This window comes from Eumetopias jubatus, unplaced genomic scaffold, assembly GCF_037043125.1.
Source record: "Eumetopias jubatus isolate StellerSeaLion01/CBP00866 unplaced genomic scaffold, mEumJub1_p1.0 scaffold_2, whole genome shotgun sequence".
Lineage (NCBI taxonomy): Eukaryota > Metazoa > Chordata > Mammalia > Carnivora > Otariidae > Eumetopias > Eumetopias jubatus.
Window position 1 is genome coordinate 16,769,780 of NW_028274808.1, and position 15,873 is coordinate 16,785,652.

General features: G+C 38.9%; 1 protein-coding gene across 18 annotated transcripts in view; it reads right to left on the minus strand.

The window, feature by feature from the left end:
* Positions 1-218: 218 nt before the first annotated feature.
* Positions 219-15,873, minus strand: part of SORBS2 (sorbin and SH3 domain containing 2) — an 89,166-nt gene continuing 73,511 nt past the window's right edge. For 16 of the 18 annotated variants that reach the window (XM_088021383.1, XM_088021378.1, XM_088021376.1 and 13 more), the window contains 3 exons: positions 5,642-5,691; positions 2,041-2,147; positions 219-608 (listed from right to left, as the gene is read on the minus strand). In XM_088021383.1, coding sequence (XP_087877509.1) covers positions 547-608; positions 2,041-2,147; positions 5,642-5,691 — 219 coding nt within the window. In that variant the 3' untranslated portion in view covers positions 219-546. Of the gene's footprint in view, positions 609-2,040; positions 2,148-5,641; positions 5,692-11,246; positions 11,355-15,182; positions 15,378-15,873 lie in introns of all 18 variants that reach the window. The other 2 variants (XM_088021371.1, XM_088021370.1) reach the window with 2 other exon arrangements.

The window sequence follows — 15,873 nt, forward strand, 5'->3', positions numbered from 1 at the left end:
ACTGTGCGTATTACAATATATAAGTGCAGGCAAACAATAGCCAAAGTACAGTTTTCATGTCGTGTAAACCAGGACACTAGGCAAACTCGTGAAAGGAAAATATACTGCCAAGCTAAGAATGTGAAAATGCAAACCACAGCATTTAGGAATAAACAATCTCTGGTTGCCTGAGGGGAGAACATCGTCGTTCAAAGTGGACTAGAGAGATTCTTGAGATATTTCCCTTTTTTTTTTTTTTTTGCCTCAAATACTTAACCCTTTCTAACTATAATGCTTTTCTTTCTGATCTCGCATAGCGACTTTTCAAAGTTTAGAGCAGAAATCAGGAATATGCACGTTCACACGGAAGCAAGTCTCCAGCCTCCCCCCGGGCTCGGCAGCGGCGGTCCCTTTGCTGGTGGCTTGGAGGCAGGTAGAGATGGTGAGGGGTGGGTGACTTCTACAGGAGACTGCAAGGCAGGGCAGCAGGAGGCTTGAGGGGCTCTTTTCGGGCAAGGTTATGCAGATGTGGTGCTGAAAGGCGGCATAAAAAGGAGGGAGAGTGATTCACAGCCTCTTGACATAGTTTCCGGGAAAAGTACCAAAGAATTTGGTTCTTCTTGAGGTTCCTGAAAATAGAAGCAATCAATGAAATGAGCAATGATGAAATATCAGTTTATATATGTGGGCTTGAAAACTTTTCACTTTCGAGAGCCCTCACGAAGAAAGCAGCCTTGCGGGCTTTGGAAAAGAAAGAAGGCTCACATTAAGACCCTAGGAAGACTAAGGGAGCAGTTTCCTCTGTACTGCCTGATGCCTTCATTGCCTCTCAAGCTTAAAACCTGCCCTCCCACACACAACCAGGCTAAACAGAAAAGCTCAGCCTCTCAGCCCGAAGGGAAAGACCATCCTGCTGCGGAGGTGGGTTTTTAACGTAATGATACTAAGTGGGACGATGCTCCATCGTCAAGGCTGCTAGACAAGAGTGAGGACCAGAAAAGCTCTCGAGAAGTGACGTTCTCAAGTACAATCTGAATCAAGTCGAGGCCGAGCAGTGGAGCCCAACAGCAAGGCTCAGTGAGCAAGGGGTCTGTCACCCTTCTTCAACAGGGTGTAACGTGTCCCATTGTATGATCTTGTCTACAAATGTTTTCTCAGAAGAGCTCTAGTCTTTCTTTTTTTTTTTTAAATCTTTATTTATTTTGAGAGAGAGAGAGAGAGAAAAAGAGTGCATAAGTGGGGGGAGGGGCAGAGGGAGAGGGAGAGAGAGAATCTCAAGCAGACTGCCACTGAGCTGGGAGCCTGATGTGGGTCTCCATCTCATGACCCTGAGATCATGATCCGAGCGGAAACCAAGTCAGCCGCTCAACCAACTGAGCCACCCAGGCACCTCCTATTGTTCTTTTAAGAAGGTAAGAACGGGATTGTCTTTTAAGTGGTAAGAATGGAACTTCTCTCTACTTTTACCAAAAATTAAAATGAAGATGAATCATTGAACTTTAGGGTATTTAACATCGGACCTAGTAAGTAGATGAATTGCTGACTTCATTTTGTTTTCTCCAATTAGATCCTCACGGCTGACACCTCACATTGCCCACTGAACAGAGTGTTAATATTTCTCATCTAGGAAACCCTGTGGTTATGGTTCTTAGATCTCAGTCTTTCCTGGTTGGTGCTATTCAAAGAAATTTTCTTCTCTCCATTGAATTGGAAATAAAACCAGCAGAAAATCACATATGCCTGAAGCAGTAAATAGTAAACCATATTAAAAATGCAGGGGTGCCTGGGTGGCTCAGTCAGTTAAGCGTCCGACTCTTGATCTCAGCCTCAGGTCTTGATCTCAGGGCTGTGAGTTCAAGCCTTGCATTGGGCTCCATGCTGGGAGTGGAGCCTACTTAAAAAAAATGCAATGCAATGTTGCTTTGGGATTACACGGTGCATATGTAATGTGTGGAAGATCAGAGGCATCATGAAATCAAAGAAAGCTTTACTATCACAAATGAGCAAACACAAGCAAATTATAAAATGGCCAAAGGCATCTGAAAGTAAGTGTCCACATACCCACAAACCATCCATCGTCACACTTTTCCATCACATCAATGACATCACTTTCTCTGAGTTCCAGCTCATCTTCATTCCTAGGAGTATAGTTATACAGAGCCTGAAACCTTAAACAGGACAAATGGATGTGTTTAAAGACAAATCTTTACACCTTTGTGAAACTACAGAAGATTGTACATAGTCATTTTACTTTGAACATTTCTATCCTTATTAACGTGAAATTAGATAGTGTAAATCTTTGGTAAGCATGTAACGTAAATAGAAATATTTGGATTTTCATGGGGCTTAGACCCACTCTGATAGCATTTCAAAACTACAAGAAGGAATATTTGTTGTAATATCCACAAGTTGGACTAAAACATTTTGACATTTATAAATCAGACCTGTATTCCAATTGTCTAGTGATAGATATCATGAGGACATTAAATAGTACAGATTATAAAAGAAGTCATGTGTGCATTATTCAGTGATTAACAATGAGAAGGGATTATTGAAATAATTTTATATCAGAAAGAATTACTGATAGAATGCCATCACTTTCCTTTCTCTGCCTGAATTCATGGAGAGCCTTTATTTTGGTGACATTGATCACTAAAATCAAATTTGTGGTAATAAAATAGTATTTATTTTAATGCATATTAATGTGGACTGGCATTTTGGAAAGTGAAAACACAAATTCTAGCAGCTACACAGCTCAGGAAGCATTTGATATGCAGGGAACATGAAAACTTCATATTATTACCAAAATTTTACCAGTATCATGAGGGGGACTTAAAAAAAATCAGTGAATTTGTTTTTGCTGTGTCTTCTAACAGTTATGTAATTCTGCCATTATACGATAATAAGAACCACATTTCAGGACACTCCGGATTTTTTAAAGTCAAGTTTAGAAAGTAGATAATGTTGAATACTGCTGGGACAATGATTTATTTCTAATTACTTTCTTCAGTCAGAAAATGACATTTTGGTGGAACAAAGCTTTCCTATCATTTGAACTCAAACACGTCATAAATCAGGGACATGGCTCCGTTGGCTTCCCTCTCTGTCCATGAAATTTTTCATATTGGGGGACCCAGATAAAGCTGACTTCTGGCAGGTGTTTGGCGCGGGGGTAGTTGTCTGGGAGAGAGCTGGTAAGGTGTGGTGCCTAACGTCTCCCGGAATACATTATCTGCCCCCGCGGACACCAAACCCTGAGATCACACGGGAGAGATTTCTTTCCCTGTTAATATTTTGTCCTCCCAGAAAACGTTTTCTGCCTCTTGTACTCTTTTGAAACTGGGCATCTGATGTCTTCTGTTGAGAAAGGATTCTGATTGTGGAGAAGGACAGAGAAAGGTAGCCAGATTCCCAGAGCAGTGGTTAAAAAAAAAAAAAAAAAAAAGACAGGGAAGGGTTGAATACCAACACTGCTTAATTTGGGTGTTTGCATGGGGCCAGCCCTGATTGGAGTAGACAGATTATTCTGTTGTTTGCTTTAAAGATTTGATTTTGAGGCTGCTTAGGTGAAGGGATGGTATCTTTTGTATATTCATATGGGGAAAGTTGATTTCAACCTGGTCCCTTTTCTGATGTCACAGTCATTCCTGGGCTGCTAATTCAATGGATATACATTGAAGCTCTCACTTGGGGAAACACCGATTCTCTGATTGAGCTTTACCGGCTTTGGCCTCCTTTCCCTCAGGCACTTGTCCAACCTCATATGGAGAAAGGCCTATTTAAGGCCACCAAACCCCAGCTGCTTGAGGAATCTCAAGGTCCCAAGAGCTAAAAAAAAAAAAAACCCCACCAAAATTGGCACAAACTCCTACTTCACTTTGGTATGACAAAAGCCAGTGTGCTTGTCAAAATTTACTTACCATTCGGGTTTAATTAGGCCACACACAAAAAAGAAAGAAAGAAAAAATTGGGAGTTTCATGGAAACATAAACAAACCTTCCGGAAATCCCCCCCGCCTCTGTTGGCTTTCAAAATCAGTGTTGCACGACAGGAAACGCAGCCGAATTACAGTTAAAATGCTATTTTGAAAGATGTATTGGTGAGATGAATGATGGTGGGGGGTCAGGGTGCTTCAGAAAGAAATTTGTCTTTTAAATAAGTAATGCTCAGCCAAGCTTGAAGCTGTTTCTATAAACTTGCAATTTTTCCTATGACATGGTTTATCATCATTCTGAATTGCAGCAACATTATAACATGATGTCCCTATTTGCACTCCAATCTAGTTTTTAAACGAAAGAGATTTAGTGACACCCCATAATCCCACTCATTGGGTTTGTAATCAGATAGAAATTTAGTACAGAATGTTTTCTAATGTCCATAGCAGGGCCTTGAAAATGTGCCTTTTCCCACCTGTGAGCTCTGTGGTTGCATAAACACCCAAATGACCCCACGTAGAAGTATTAACTTTATAGGACATAAAATGGTATAACATAATGTACCTATCAATTCATAAACTCCTTAACAGCTGCTTAAATACAATGTGTTGGTAATGCAATAGACCTGAACAGGCCTGGAATTTATTTTTTTGGTGATGTGTTCCTATCATCTGCTTGAATAAGGAAACAAAGCAAAACTTTAGAATTACAAGTCTTATTTGATTTTTTCCCCCCCCAATTAAGTGAAGCTTTAAGTGATTCTTACTTTCAACCTGTTCTTTTCATAAGCTTTTCCCTAAGGAGCAAAGCTTTCTGGCTGTACTTAGTGAGAGGTGAGAGATGGTTTCTGAAGAGCATGCTGTTAGCTCAGTGCCAGGTCTCCGAGGAGAGAGGAGCGGGTCAGTGGTGAGGAAGGCACCAGGCCCCCCAGAAGGCCCTGCTGGCTTGTTTCACCCCAGGTGAGCAGAATGTGGGCAGCGGGCTCCAGAGGGAGGCTCTGCTGGTGCTCAGGTCAGCCTGACAAGGTTTAGTTCCCTCCCTGCTCCTTCCCAGGGGTCAAACTCCTGACTTACTTTGTCATGGGCAAAACGGAGCAGGAAAAGGCCTGCGCGCGCACATACACACACACACACACACAAAGAGAATCTTAAAGACAATGTGTGACACCTTCAATTTAAATTGACTTAATAGGTCAGAAAGGGGGGCGAATTTGAAAGTGTGGAAAAGCATTTAACTGAATGACAGTGAATGTCTTTAATACACTGCCATTTCCAAAGACCCTTGTAAGAATGTAACTCTGGAATTATGTTACTAACTTATCACTTCTGGTCTACTTTAACATTCTTCTGGTCTTCAAATAATGTGTACAAACAATGTTAGGACATTTCTGTGTCTTTCAAGCTGTGGTTACTAGAATTTGCATGGTGAGTAGAGCAGAGAGGTAGGCAGATTCATAAATCTTGGGCATCACTGGGTCATTGGAAAGTTTTTCTGATATGTAAATCAGTCTTCTATGCAAAAGCACAGGTTTCTTTTTAAAATGAACTTTTGTTCTCCGTTATGAAGGATGGAGACCATTGTAATTTCTCTTCATGGAAGAGCCTCATGTTAGTTACTTTGTTCTCTCTCACTTGCAAAGTTGTAATGGGCCTCTGTTTGGGTACATCAATTGTCTATTTTGTGAGTCAAAGTTAGTCTCGGACTTAGAAGATAAGAAGAATACTTACGGTTCCCCCCCACCTTGAATGTTTTCATGAGTAAACACAGGACGCTGTGGCTGAAATGAAATGATTTTCAATGTAATCAGTGTTTAAACCAGTACTAAGTAAAAGATAATTTGGATAATGGCATGGTACTTTTCTTGACATTTAATATTTCCTGTTGTAAAAAACCAAAAAAACAAACAAACAAATAAAGGGGTTCTGCAGGATTAATAATTCAAATGTTTTGAAGGACGCTTTACATTAAATCAAAATAACCAAGGGTCAAATGTTTTGAATATATCTACAGTCTAATCTGCTCAAGCATTAAGGAAAAGTCAGGGTGTAGTCCCATTGATTTTTCAAAGGCCAGGAATATGGCAAGAACATAGACACCAAACCACTAGAATGAGAAGTCTGGACACCTTCATACAACCTTACTCTTCAGCGTTTTCTCAAACAAGCAGAAAATAGGCCACATTTAGTCTAACAGCAAAGTATCCACATTCATTCTACTTTTCCTTCACAGACAACATTTTCACATACAGTACAGATGAAAATATAGATAGGCAGACATCCCATGCTACATTGGAATTAATACTCTGTTCTCAGTGTGGAGAAAACACATGCATTTTTAAAAAGAGAAAACAGAGAACTTTAAATAGAAGTAACAAACAATATCCAGGTAACATGTAACATTTTACCTTAGAAGAGAAATATTGGTAGAAATTCCCAGTGCACTGAACTCTCAAAAGAGTTTCCTTTCTTTTTAAACTAAGCATCAAGACCAGTATCTGTAATAGATACTTATAATATTGGAAATGACAAACCTTAGCATCCCATATATCCACATAAATATTGCAACGATTGAAAGTTAACATGTTTGTTGACTATGTAAACAACATCGTTGATACTGACTACCTAAATGTTACTGTTTTAGGAAAAGAAACACATTACAATTCATTCACAACACATTTCAAAAGTATCCTCTTCTTCTTGATGACTACTGAATCAGTTGGTAGGTCCATGTCCTGAGAAATCAGGGCCAATTGCTGGGTCCCAGAGTTATGAATGGATTACTGACAGGCTGGGAATTTTCCTCTACAAATTGTCCATAGAAATCCCGCTGGCCCAAGAATGGATGCAGAAATTTGGGGTTCCTTTCAGTCTGAGTCTATAATCTGCTCTCCTTCCTAAATTCTTTATTCACTCCCTTCCATCCAAGCTGTCTATCTAGCATAAGACTAAGTACTTTACTAAAACTTGAAGCATTCCATCTATTAGTTGGAAGTTTATTCACACTATTCTTAGAAATTTCACTCAACAGTCTGCATGGAATATATAAAGTTAAGACTAAAGAGTGGATAAAATTTTTGGACACAAGCATGACTTAAAAGTACAATACTTCTTTAAGTCAATATAAAGTTACTAACAATGTATCTATTATTAAAATGATAAGATATACTATTTTAAGAATTACGAAGACTAAACAATTTTTCTAGCCATGTTAAGGCCATTTAATTCAATGTAAACATATTGAATAATTCTATAACTATTATATATAAGTAATAAATAGATGAGTAAAAATAAATATATGTAAAATAAATACAAGTTATCCATAAGCCTGTGCCCTATTAGATTTCTTCAAATTCTTGTCCAATCATGTATACATAACTTTTATGCAGGAATAAGATACATGTATATCAACTGCTATTAATATTTTATAATAATTTTCCAGTCTTCTTTTCTCAGTCTTCATTTTCAGTTTAAATCACTGCAGAAAAATATTCCCTCACATATGTGTAGATATATTTTTTAGTTTTCTTTACTGTTCCTCTTTTTTGCTTTTGAAGTGAAGGTTGGTCTAGCCTCTTTTCACTATCATGAGCAACAATGCTATAAACATTGTTATACAGTTATTTCCTTGCTTTGGACCATTCTTTAGGACACATTTCCAGGAGTAAAATTTCTGGCCAAAGATTATACGTTCAAGCCATGTGATATTGAAAATGCTCATATTAGTCACTCAAAAAATATAAAAATGTAATTAAAAAAAATGGAAAATGCTGTATTTCGAAGCACATACCAGGACAATTGCTTCTGTCTCATGGAAACATCATTGCACCATTTACAGCACAGTAATCAATAAGAAAATACGATCTGATTACCTGTTCTTATCTTCAGAGAAAAATGCTTTGTAAAATACATTTCATTGTGCTCTTTCTACGTGCTTAAATCATTCTAATATTTTTAAGTTGAGTAAAAGTTTGACTTTTCATCATGGCATCCAAGGCTCGGTACCACTGGTGGGTCTAATTTCCTTGCTCTCTTATGTTAAAATGTGAATACGACTTTTAAAAAATCAGATTGTTCCTTGATACCAAACAATCTACTCTGAAATTCCATATAGTAACTTTTCGTCGTCATCATTACAATTCTACCACTTTAATTCCTTTCATTTGACTCACGTCGTAAGTAATTTAAGTGAATCACCCCTTTGACAATTCTGAACATTAGCCTGTTGCCAGAAGTATACGGCTCCGTTAATACCACAGGTGTCTACGTCTCAAGGAGTCGTGTTCCTGGGTGTGCCAGTCAGCAATGTCCTTGCTTTTATCAATCATTCTCAATATCTTTTCTTTTCCTTCACAGCCTTTAGGAGAACCCCACCCCCCACCCTCCTCTCTGACTTACCAGGTCCCTACACTCTCCGCATAGTCAGGCCAAGATTTACCCCAGCCTTTATTGACACTATTATTATGGTGACTTCTAGAACTTTTCTAAAGTTACCTTAACAGGAATCATATCCATGTGAATCTGGATAATTAGGAGCCAGTTTTGAGGAAAGATGACTAGTTACAGTATTTGAATTAATTTATTTTAAACGTATTTGGTTAAGAGATGAAAAGTAGCATTCACAGCCATTCAGGAGGGCACATTGTGTCTTTCTGGTGTTGGCATTGACAATGTAACTTTGGATATGCACCTCAGCTTCATTATCTTTATAATCAAGGAACTGGACAAGACGGTGATTAGAATCTTGTCCCCTCAGGGAATCCATGGGGGAATCCACATTTCCACAGGTATAATTCTTCTGTTATGTATAGGTGCCATCATCAACCATACCCCTCGCTTGTCAGAGCCCTGAGACAGCTCACACTGGTCAGTTAATTCTCAAGTGTCTCAGTCATGTAAAAACAATCCTAGTAACCATTCAGCTTCATTTTTCAGATCAGGAAACCCAAACCCAAAGATCATTTCTTAATATCACAAATAAGTAAAAAGAAGAAACAATTATAATTTTGACTGGCACTCTTTCTTGCATTACTCAGATGGAATAGATGGCTTAAGTTGGTTAAAATCAGCACCTTCATTTTGTCCTTTAGGCAAGGGTTTATGTTCTACATGGATACTCAAGGAAATTATCTCAGGAGACTATCTTTTGCCTTCCGCCACTCTGGTGTTAGAACTCCAAGGGCACAAACCTTGAGGAAAAGATCTGTAATGTGCCTGCACTCTGTTGCCCCCGAGTGGTTAGGAGTCGCAGCAACATGCTAATACACCTCTGGACCACTCTACAAAGTTTCTTCAGCCTGCATTCATTTTGAAAAGGTTATTTTAAAGACCACGGAGCGTTGTGGAATAGATATCCATCTGTTTTTCTGACTATGTACTTTCCTTCCCAGATTTTAAGTTTTTGAGAAAGGATGACTTTTTAGCCACCAGTGTTTTGGGTTTGTGCTTACTTCTATTTTAACTCTGCTCATTACTCATAACTTCTTAGCAGTTTTGTGATCAATATAACATATACATTTGTGACATTCAGAGAGTCTTACATGTGTCTGAAGAGTACAATAAAAATTAGGAAACCCAGTGAAGCAACATGTTGTTTTCATAGAATCCTAAATATTTAACTTTTTTCCCTTGGTAATGTAGCAATCTGTTTTAGTGTAGCTATTTTCTAAGGTTATCAAAAGTGGATACAAATGAGACAAGTTTAAACACATGCTAATATTCAAAACCAGAACCAACCTACTGCTCATAAGGGAACTGGTCTGAAATATCCTAGAATCTCTGATTTTGGTAAAACATATACTTCCCTAGCTCAGATGGGGAGATGCAGTCTGTCCAGAATCCATCTATCTATCTGTGCTTCTGCAGAGGCATCTCTGGAGGATTAGCTATATTTAGTATTCAGTAATTCTTAAGTAAGAATTGACTGTTACTTTAAATACTAATGTGGAAGAATATTTGAAAGAGTTATAAGCACTTCTAGAGTTCTTCAAATTTTTTTCCAGAAAGTGTTAGTTGTAGTATTTGCCCACCAGAATTCAATAAAATTCTCCTAATAACAATCCCATGTTTATGTTTTATAGTCTTATTTTTCCTTCTTAAATTATGATACACAACTCTGCACAAATCTAAAGAATATAGAATATTTATGTTCCACACAAACACATATAACTTAGAAGTACATAATGTAAAAATGTGGCAAAGAAAAAAACCTTGAGATAACCTAAAACATAGCATCTCACTGACCATAGGAAATCTATGGCTGGGCCATATTAATTGTGGAAAAATCTTCCTTTTTGCTTTGGCTCTGGAAGGCCCTTCAGTGAGTGAGTCTAAGAATCTCTTCAAATCAACATTCCTCTTTCTCTATGGCAATCCAAATCTCTGCCTCAGGAACAAAGTGAGGTCTCATTATGCAAGCAAAAAGCACAAAAATGGCATAAACACAGAGATATCTACATTTTTTTGAAAGTGGAAAAGTAAATTCTCTTTGCAGTCAATTGGTCCCTTAACAATTTGCAAATTATAGTCATGTAATAGACCAGGTAAGGTTAAACCAGGGTTTATCAAATAGAAATGGTGAAAAGACTGGCTTTTGCAGAGACAGAAATCCCCAAACGCCTTGGCTGCCTTCCTCAGAACTGATAGTACCATTTAGAACCCATTCATATGAAAATGTTTTTGATATTACAAAACTAAGGAGTAACAGGGAAAAGTAATTTCCCCTTTAAATTCAATCAGAGACGTCAAAAGACTGGGAGTCCCTATAGTCCAGAGTATTGAAATATCCTTGAATCTCTGGTTTAGGCTTAAAAAGGACTGTGGGGCGAATGTAACCCACATCACCAGAGCAACAAGGTATTTTGCAACAAGGGTCGTGGATTTAAGAAAAAAAGTCGAAGTAAACTGAATGCCACAGAAGCAAACATTACTGGAAGCGTGTGAGTCCAGTATACGATTAGCAACAGCTTTATTCTTTGCACTAAAAACGGTGACTGGAAGGAAAGCAGCGATTTACAGAGAACATGGAAGCATGAGACGGATGGAGAAGACAACATACGCTACACCCTTATTTGTCAAATGAGAATCTCATTCTGTCTTTTTGGCGTTTGGAAAGCTTACACATACAGATATAAAAGGGAAACACGTTGCCCAAAGACAGGAGATGATCTTCGAGTTGATCTGATTTCACAGCTCATCATCAGTGGTCCCTGCATCTCAGGGGTAATTCTAGCCCCACTTTAGGGGCAAAGCACAGCAATGACACCTAAGGAAGAAAGAACCTACTGAGGACAGGTGGCCAGGGTGCCTGGCGCAAGGCGGGGTGTTCTGACCCTACCCTGTAGGAACTGCTGAGCCCTCTGACAGGCGAGCCGCAGGATCTCCTAGACATCACTGGGCTACGCGGAGGCTTACCCAAGACAAATATCTCGCTTTTTAAGTCAGCCTGGAAAAGCCATAAGAAGTTAGTTAGTTCTTGTTTTCATTCTATGGCCTTCAGGAGGAGCTTTCCTGTTTTGTTTTTTCATGCACACGCAGCATGCCAAACTCTTGAATAGTAGCAGAGCGGGGAGGGTTTACCAGTTAGCCTGCAGACAGCTCTTTTGGCTGCTCGCGGTTTTCACACCACAGGCAGCAAGTGCTGCTTTCAGACGGAACTCAACAGGCAGAGCAGAGAGACACTTACGGAGAGAAGTTGCATCAAGAAGATGTTTGAGTGCAATGTCGATGGCTAAGAACACATACAAGAACTTGTGTGTCTTTAATAGAATGTTTAACAATGGCGTTCAAGACAGCCTCAGATCTGACCTCTTTTCTTTGTGCTTATTTGAATAGATGCAAGGTAAGATAGAAATTTCTCTTAATACCCATCGAGTTTCATAAAAAGTCTCAATCATTGGTCAGGGGCACAGTTACTAAAAAACACATAAGGAGAAACCATGGCTTTTCTGGAAAAAAAAATGGTAAAATATCATTAAAATACTCTTAAAATAGTTAGGAATATTGTCTTAACTCCACCTTGTGACTATTTTGGCCTACTTTCAAAATAACATTTTTAATTTGACAGTGAATCAACTAAGCTTTCTTGTGTGAGGATGCTTTATTTTCTTTCCACAGGAGTGGACAAGATCTACTACTTGTCCAAGGTGCTAGACAAGTATTTGATTTGCTTATGGGAACTTCAGCAGGACTTTTTAAAAAAAGCGTGTGGTTTTCTTAACTCTTATTGAGGAACGTTTTTTATAATAATTAGTAATGATTGACCTCAAATCTGCAGTCTTTAGGTATGAAATACATTAAGTATTTTTCTTAAAAGGTATGGCAGAGAATGCTTGATATTCTCCAGTATCTGTTCTCTTTTTGTCCGTCCTCTGTAGTAGAATCCTGATAGGCACATGGATGTTCTGAATAAAGTCTATTTCTCAACCTTCCTTGTATTGAGATGTGCTCATGTGGTAAGTTCTGACAGATGGGATATATGCAGTAGGAAGGGACTGCTGGAGCTGGTGCAGCCACTTTGGACCATGCAGTGGAACTTCTCGTTGAGGCAGATGATGTGCGAAAATAAAATGGAATCTCCTGGGTTTCCGGATGACTGTGGAGCCACATACCAGCCCTAGATGCCCTACATTTATGCATAAGAGAAATATACTCGTACGTTGTTTAAGCTATAATTATTTTGAGTTTTCTGTCGTGGTAGCTGCCCCAATCTCGACTAGTACAAGGGTTCTATGAATATCAAGGTTCATGGAGAAAAAACATTTAGCTGTTGGAATGATGTGGATAAACAGCTGGAAAGACCATTTGGACATATAAGGAAGAATCAGTGCTTGATTCCATGTTGGAAACTGTGCTCAAGGGGATTACTTTTGATGGGATGGTTTTAGAGTGAGGAGACTTCCTTAGGGGCCCACAATAACTGAGTTTCTTGGAAGAAACCCAAAGAAGAATCTTTCTATCTCTCCATAAAGAGCTTACACTGCAACTTGAGTCCACATGCCATAAATCTCTTAGCTGGAACGGGAAGTTCAGCTTATAGAAGAATAGAGAATTATGATAATTTTTAGTATGAAAAACCATTATTTTAAAAAAAGATGCTCAAAAGACTAGAGAAAATATCAGATTCTGATTTATATATCCTTCATAATTTATATGTACATTTCAGTTCTGTCATCCATAAAGTGTTGGTGAATTTTACTTTTAGGAAAAATTTTGGATTGTATGTGAAAGATTTACGTTGTCTCAGAAAATACTTTAAAAGAATAAAATTGCATTAAATTAGCATGTGTTAAGCAAAACAATGGTTGATGCAGTTGATAAAAGTATTGTAATGATCTCATGCATACTATACTATACCTACTAAAACATTATTAAAATTTGATTTTGTCTTTGCTCTTAGTGCAGGGTTACTTTGTAATGAGCATAACTCATAATAATCTTGAAATGGAAGAAATAGGCAGCCTTCTTAGAGGACTCAAGCCTGCACAGTTTATCAGTGTCAGATGTGGGGTTAAGCTATAATAATGGCCTAAACTTTGCTGCTGATTCAATTTGCATCTATATTTATAAGCACAGATAACTTCAACTTATATTCTTCCTATGAATAGAAAAATAGATTTATAAGGTTTTCAAAAAGCTCAGTGGGGTATTTAAAATGCTCATTTGCTCTCGAGTAAGATAAAATAGAGAAAAAACTCTTCATTTTTCTGGAGTTAGTTATTTGATGTAGTTATGAAAGTATTCTTTGAAAACATTGTTATTGTGAATACCTCCATTCTCTCATACCATTCTGCAAACAACTGAAACCTAATGTGTATATGAGATTGAGCTTGGTTCTTGCAGGAGAATAAACCTGTGTAAATCCTGGTTTCGTCCTTGATCTCTCCTCAATGGAGAGATCTTCATCGCTCTAAATTAGAGAAGTTCATGAGGCACCTGTGTGGCTCAGTTGTTTAAGCGCCTGCCTTCAGCTCAGGTCATGATCTCAGGGTCCTGGGATCGAGCCCCGCATCGGGCTCCTTGCTCCGTGGAGAGCCTGCTTCTCCCTTTCCCACTCCTCCTGCTTGTGTTCCCTCTCTCGCTGTGTCTCTCTCTGTCAAATAAATAAATAAAATCTTAAAAAATAAATTAGAGAAGTCCGATTCTAAAGTTATTTTGCCATGTGTTGACTAAGCTTAAGTGCTAAAGAACAAGTAAGGGAAAGAAAAGGAATAAATACTTTGGTCTTAAAAAGAAAACCACAGAAAGAGTGGGGGAAAGGCAAATGCTTAGTCTTAGATATTATCCAAAGTGTTATTATTATTATTTTAAAAATTTCCTAATTATTTCATGACAGCCAAAATGAAACCTTGAAGATCAAAGAGCATCTAGTCTTTACAGTATTCCATTTAAAAAAAAATTCCTCTTGTAGGTAAAATGAATTCACGTTACTGGACTATTTGGGTAGATGGAGTCAGTGATGGGAGTTTGCAATACTGTGCAGATGACATTTCTTGGGAGTTGGGGGTTAGTACTTCTTAGCACAGAAACTGGATTCTACCAAAACCTTTGTGTTTTCACTTAACTGCAGAGGCTCCCATTTCAAGTTCCAAAGACTGAATGTGAGGATGGGTTATTATTTGAAGTCTATCACCTTTTGTCTAAAGGAAGAGATTTCAGGATCATTCTGATTGCAGAAGCAGAACTTTGCTCTGATGGATTCATTTCATGCCGCAGTTGTCATTAAATCCCTTTCCAGAGCCAGCCATTAATTTCTTTGGAAGTCTTTTTACATGGTATCCTTACGGAGAATTAAAAACCAGCAGGGCTGCCAGCCTGCAAGACTTCAGAGTTGGGTGCTTTGTGAACTGTTAACAGAAGAAAGCATCATTCCCGCAATTCTCATTAATTTACTTCAGTTTTGTGGAAGAAGGAGGCTCAAGGCAGTGCCAAAGATCATCCTGCCCTCAGGCTCTGCTGACCCCGCTGATGAGCAGGACACATGGGAGGCAATGAGCCCACCGAGGATGACAGGCACAAAGTTGATGTCTTTGAATGGGATGGTTCTCCAAAAAAAAATACATTTTAGTTTGCTTTACTCCTCAATCTGGGTATAGCTGCTGTGTTAAGTGTATCTTATAAAGGTCTGGACAGAGGCCATGCCAATGATGTTAAAAGTTAGCAACCAATATTTCCATGGCTTTTTAGAACTTGTAAGATGGCACAAATCTAAAGACATCTAATTAACAAAATTCATTTAAAGACATGCAATAAACCACACTCAAGATGCAGTTACCTTTAATTTTGGTGAATTTATCTCCTGTTGGTAAGGGTATTTAGGGAGGAGGGGAGGTGAGTAGGGCTGGGGATTCTGAGAAAATGTTGAGGCCAGGTCAGAGACAGAGGCCAAGGGAGAATGAAAAGGGAGGGAGGGAAGGAGACAGCTGGGAAAAGGTGTAGACGTTCGATCTCCCGGAGAAAGTGAAGGCGGCTTAAAGATTGAGGAAAGACAAGATGTGGTTACGACTTGTGTCCAGAACGAGGTCACCTGGTCTTCAGAGAATATCCCCCAACCTCGAAAAATGTTAACGTTACCAAGTGCCCTGGCAAGTGACATTTGACAAATTCTTGCTTGAAAAGCATTAATTTTTCTTTTGAATTTGACTCAGAATTCCCAGTGGGTGGGATCATTTTTCTGAGGTGGGTGGCTGGAGACAGGAGCTCCCAGATTCTACAACTTTATATTTACAGGATGGCTCCTTCTAAACATGAGGGAAAAACAATGAAAAGCGATGACTCTGTAACCTCCTGGTAAAGTAGATCATGATTTCTAGAGAGTTTGTTGCAAAGCTAGGGGAGTGGGGGAGCAATGACGTGTGCCTGTGGGCGGGGTGTGCCTCTGGGTACGTGGTGGGAACCGCTGTGAAACCCCCCACAGCACCTGGCCCAGGAGCTGCTTGCAGGAGGCTCCTGGGAACCAAGCCACG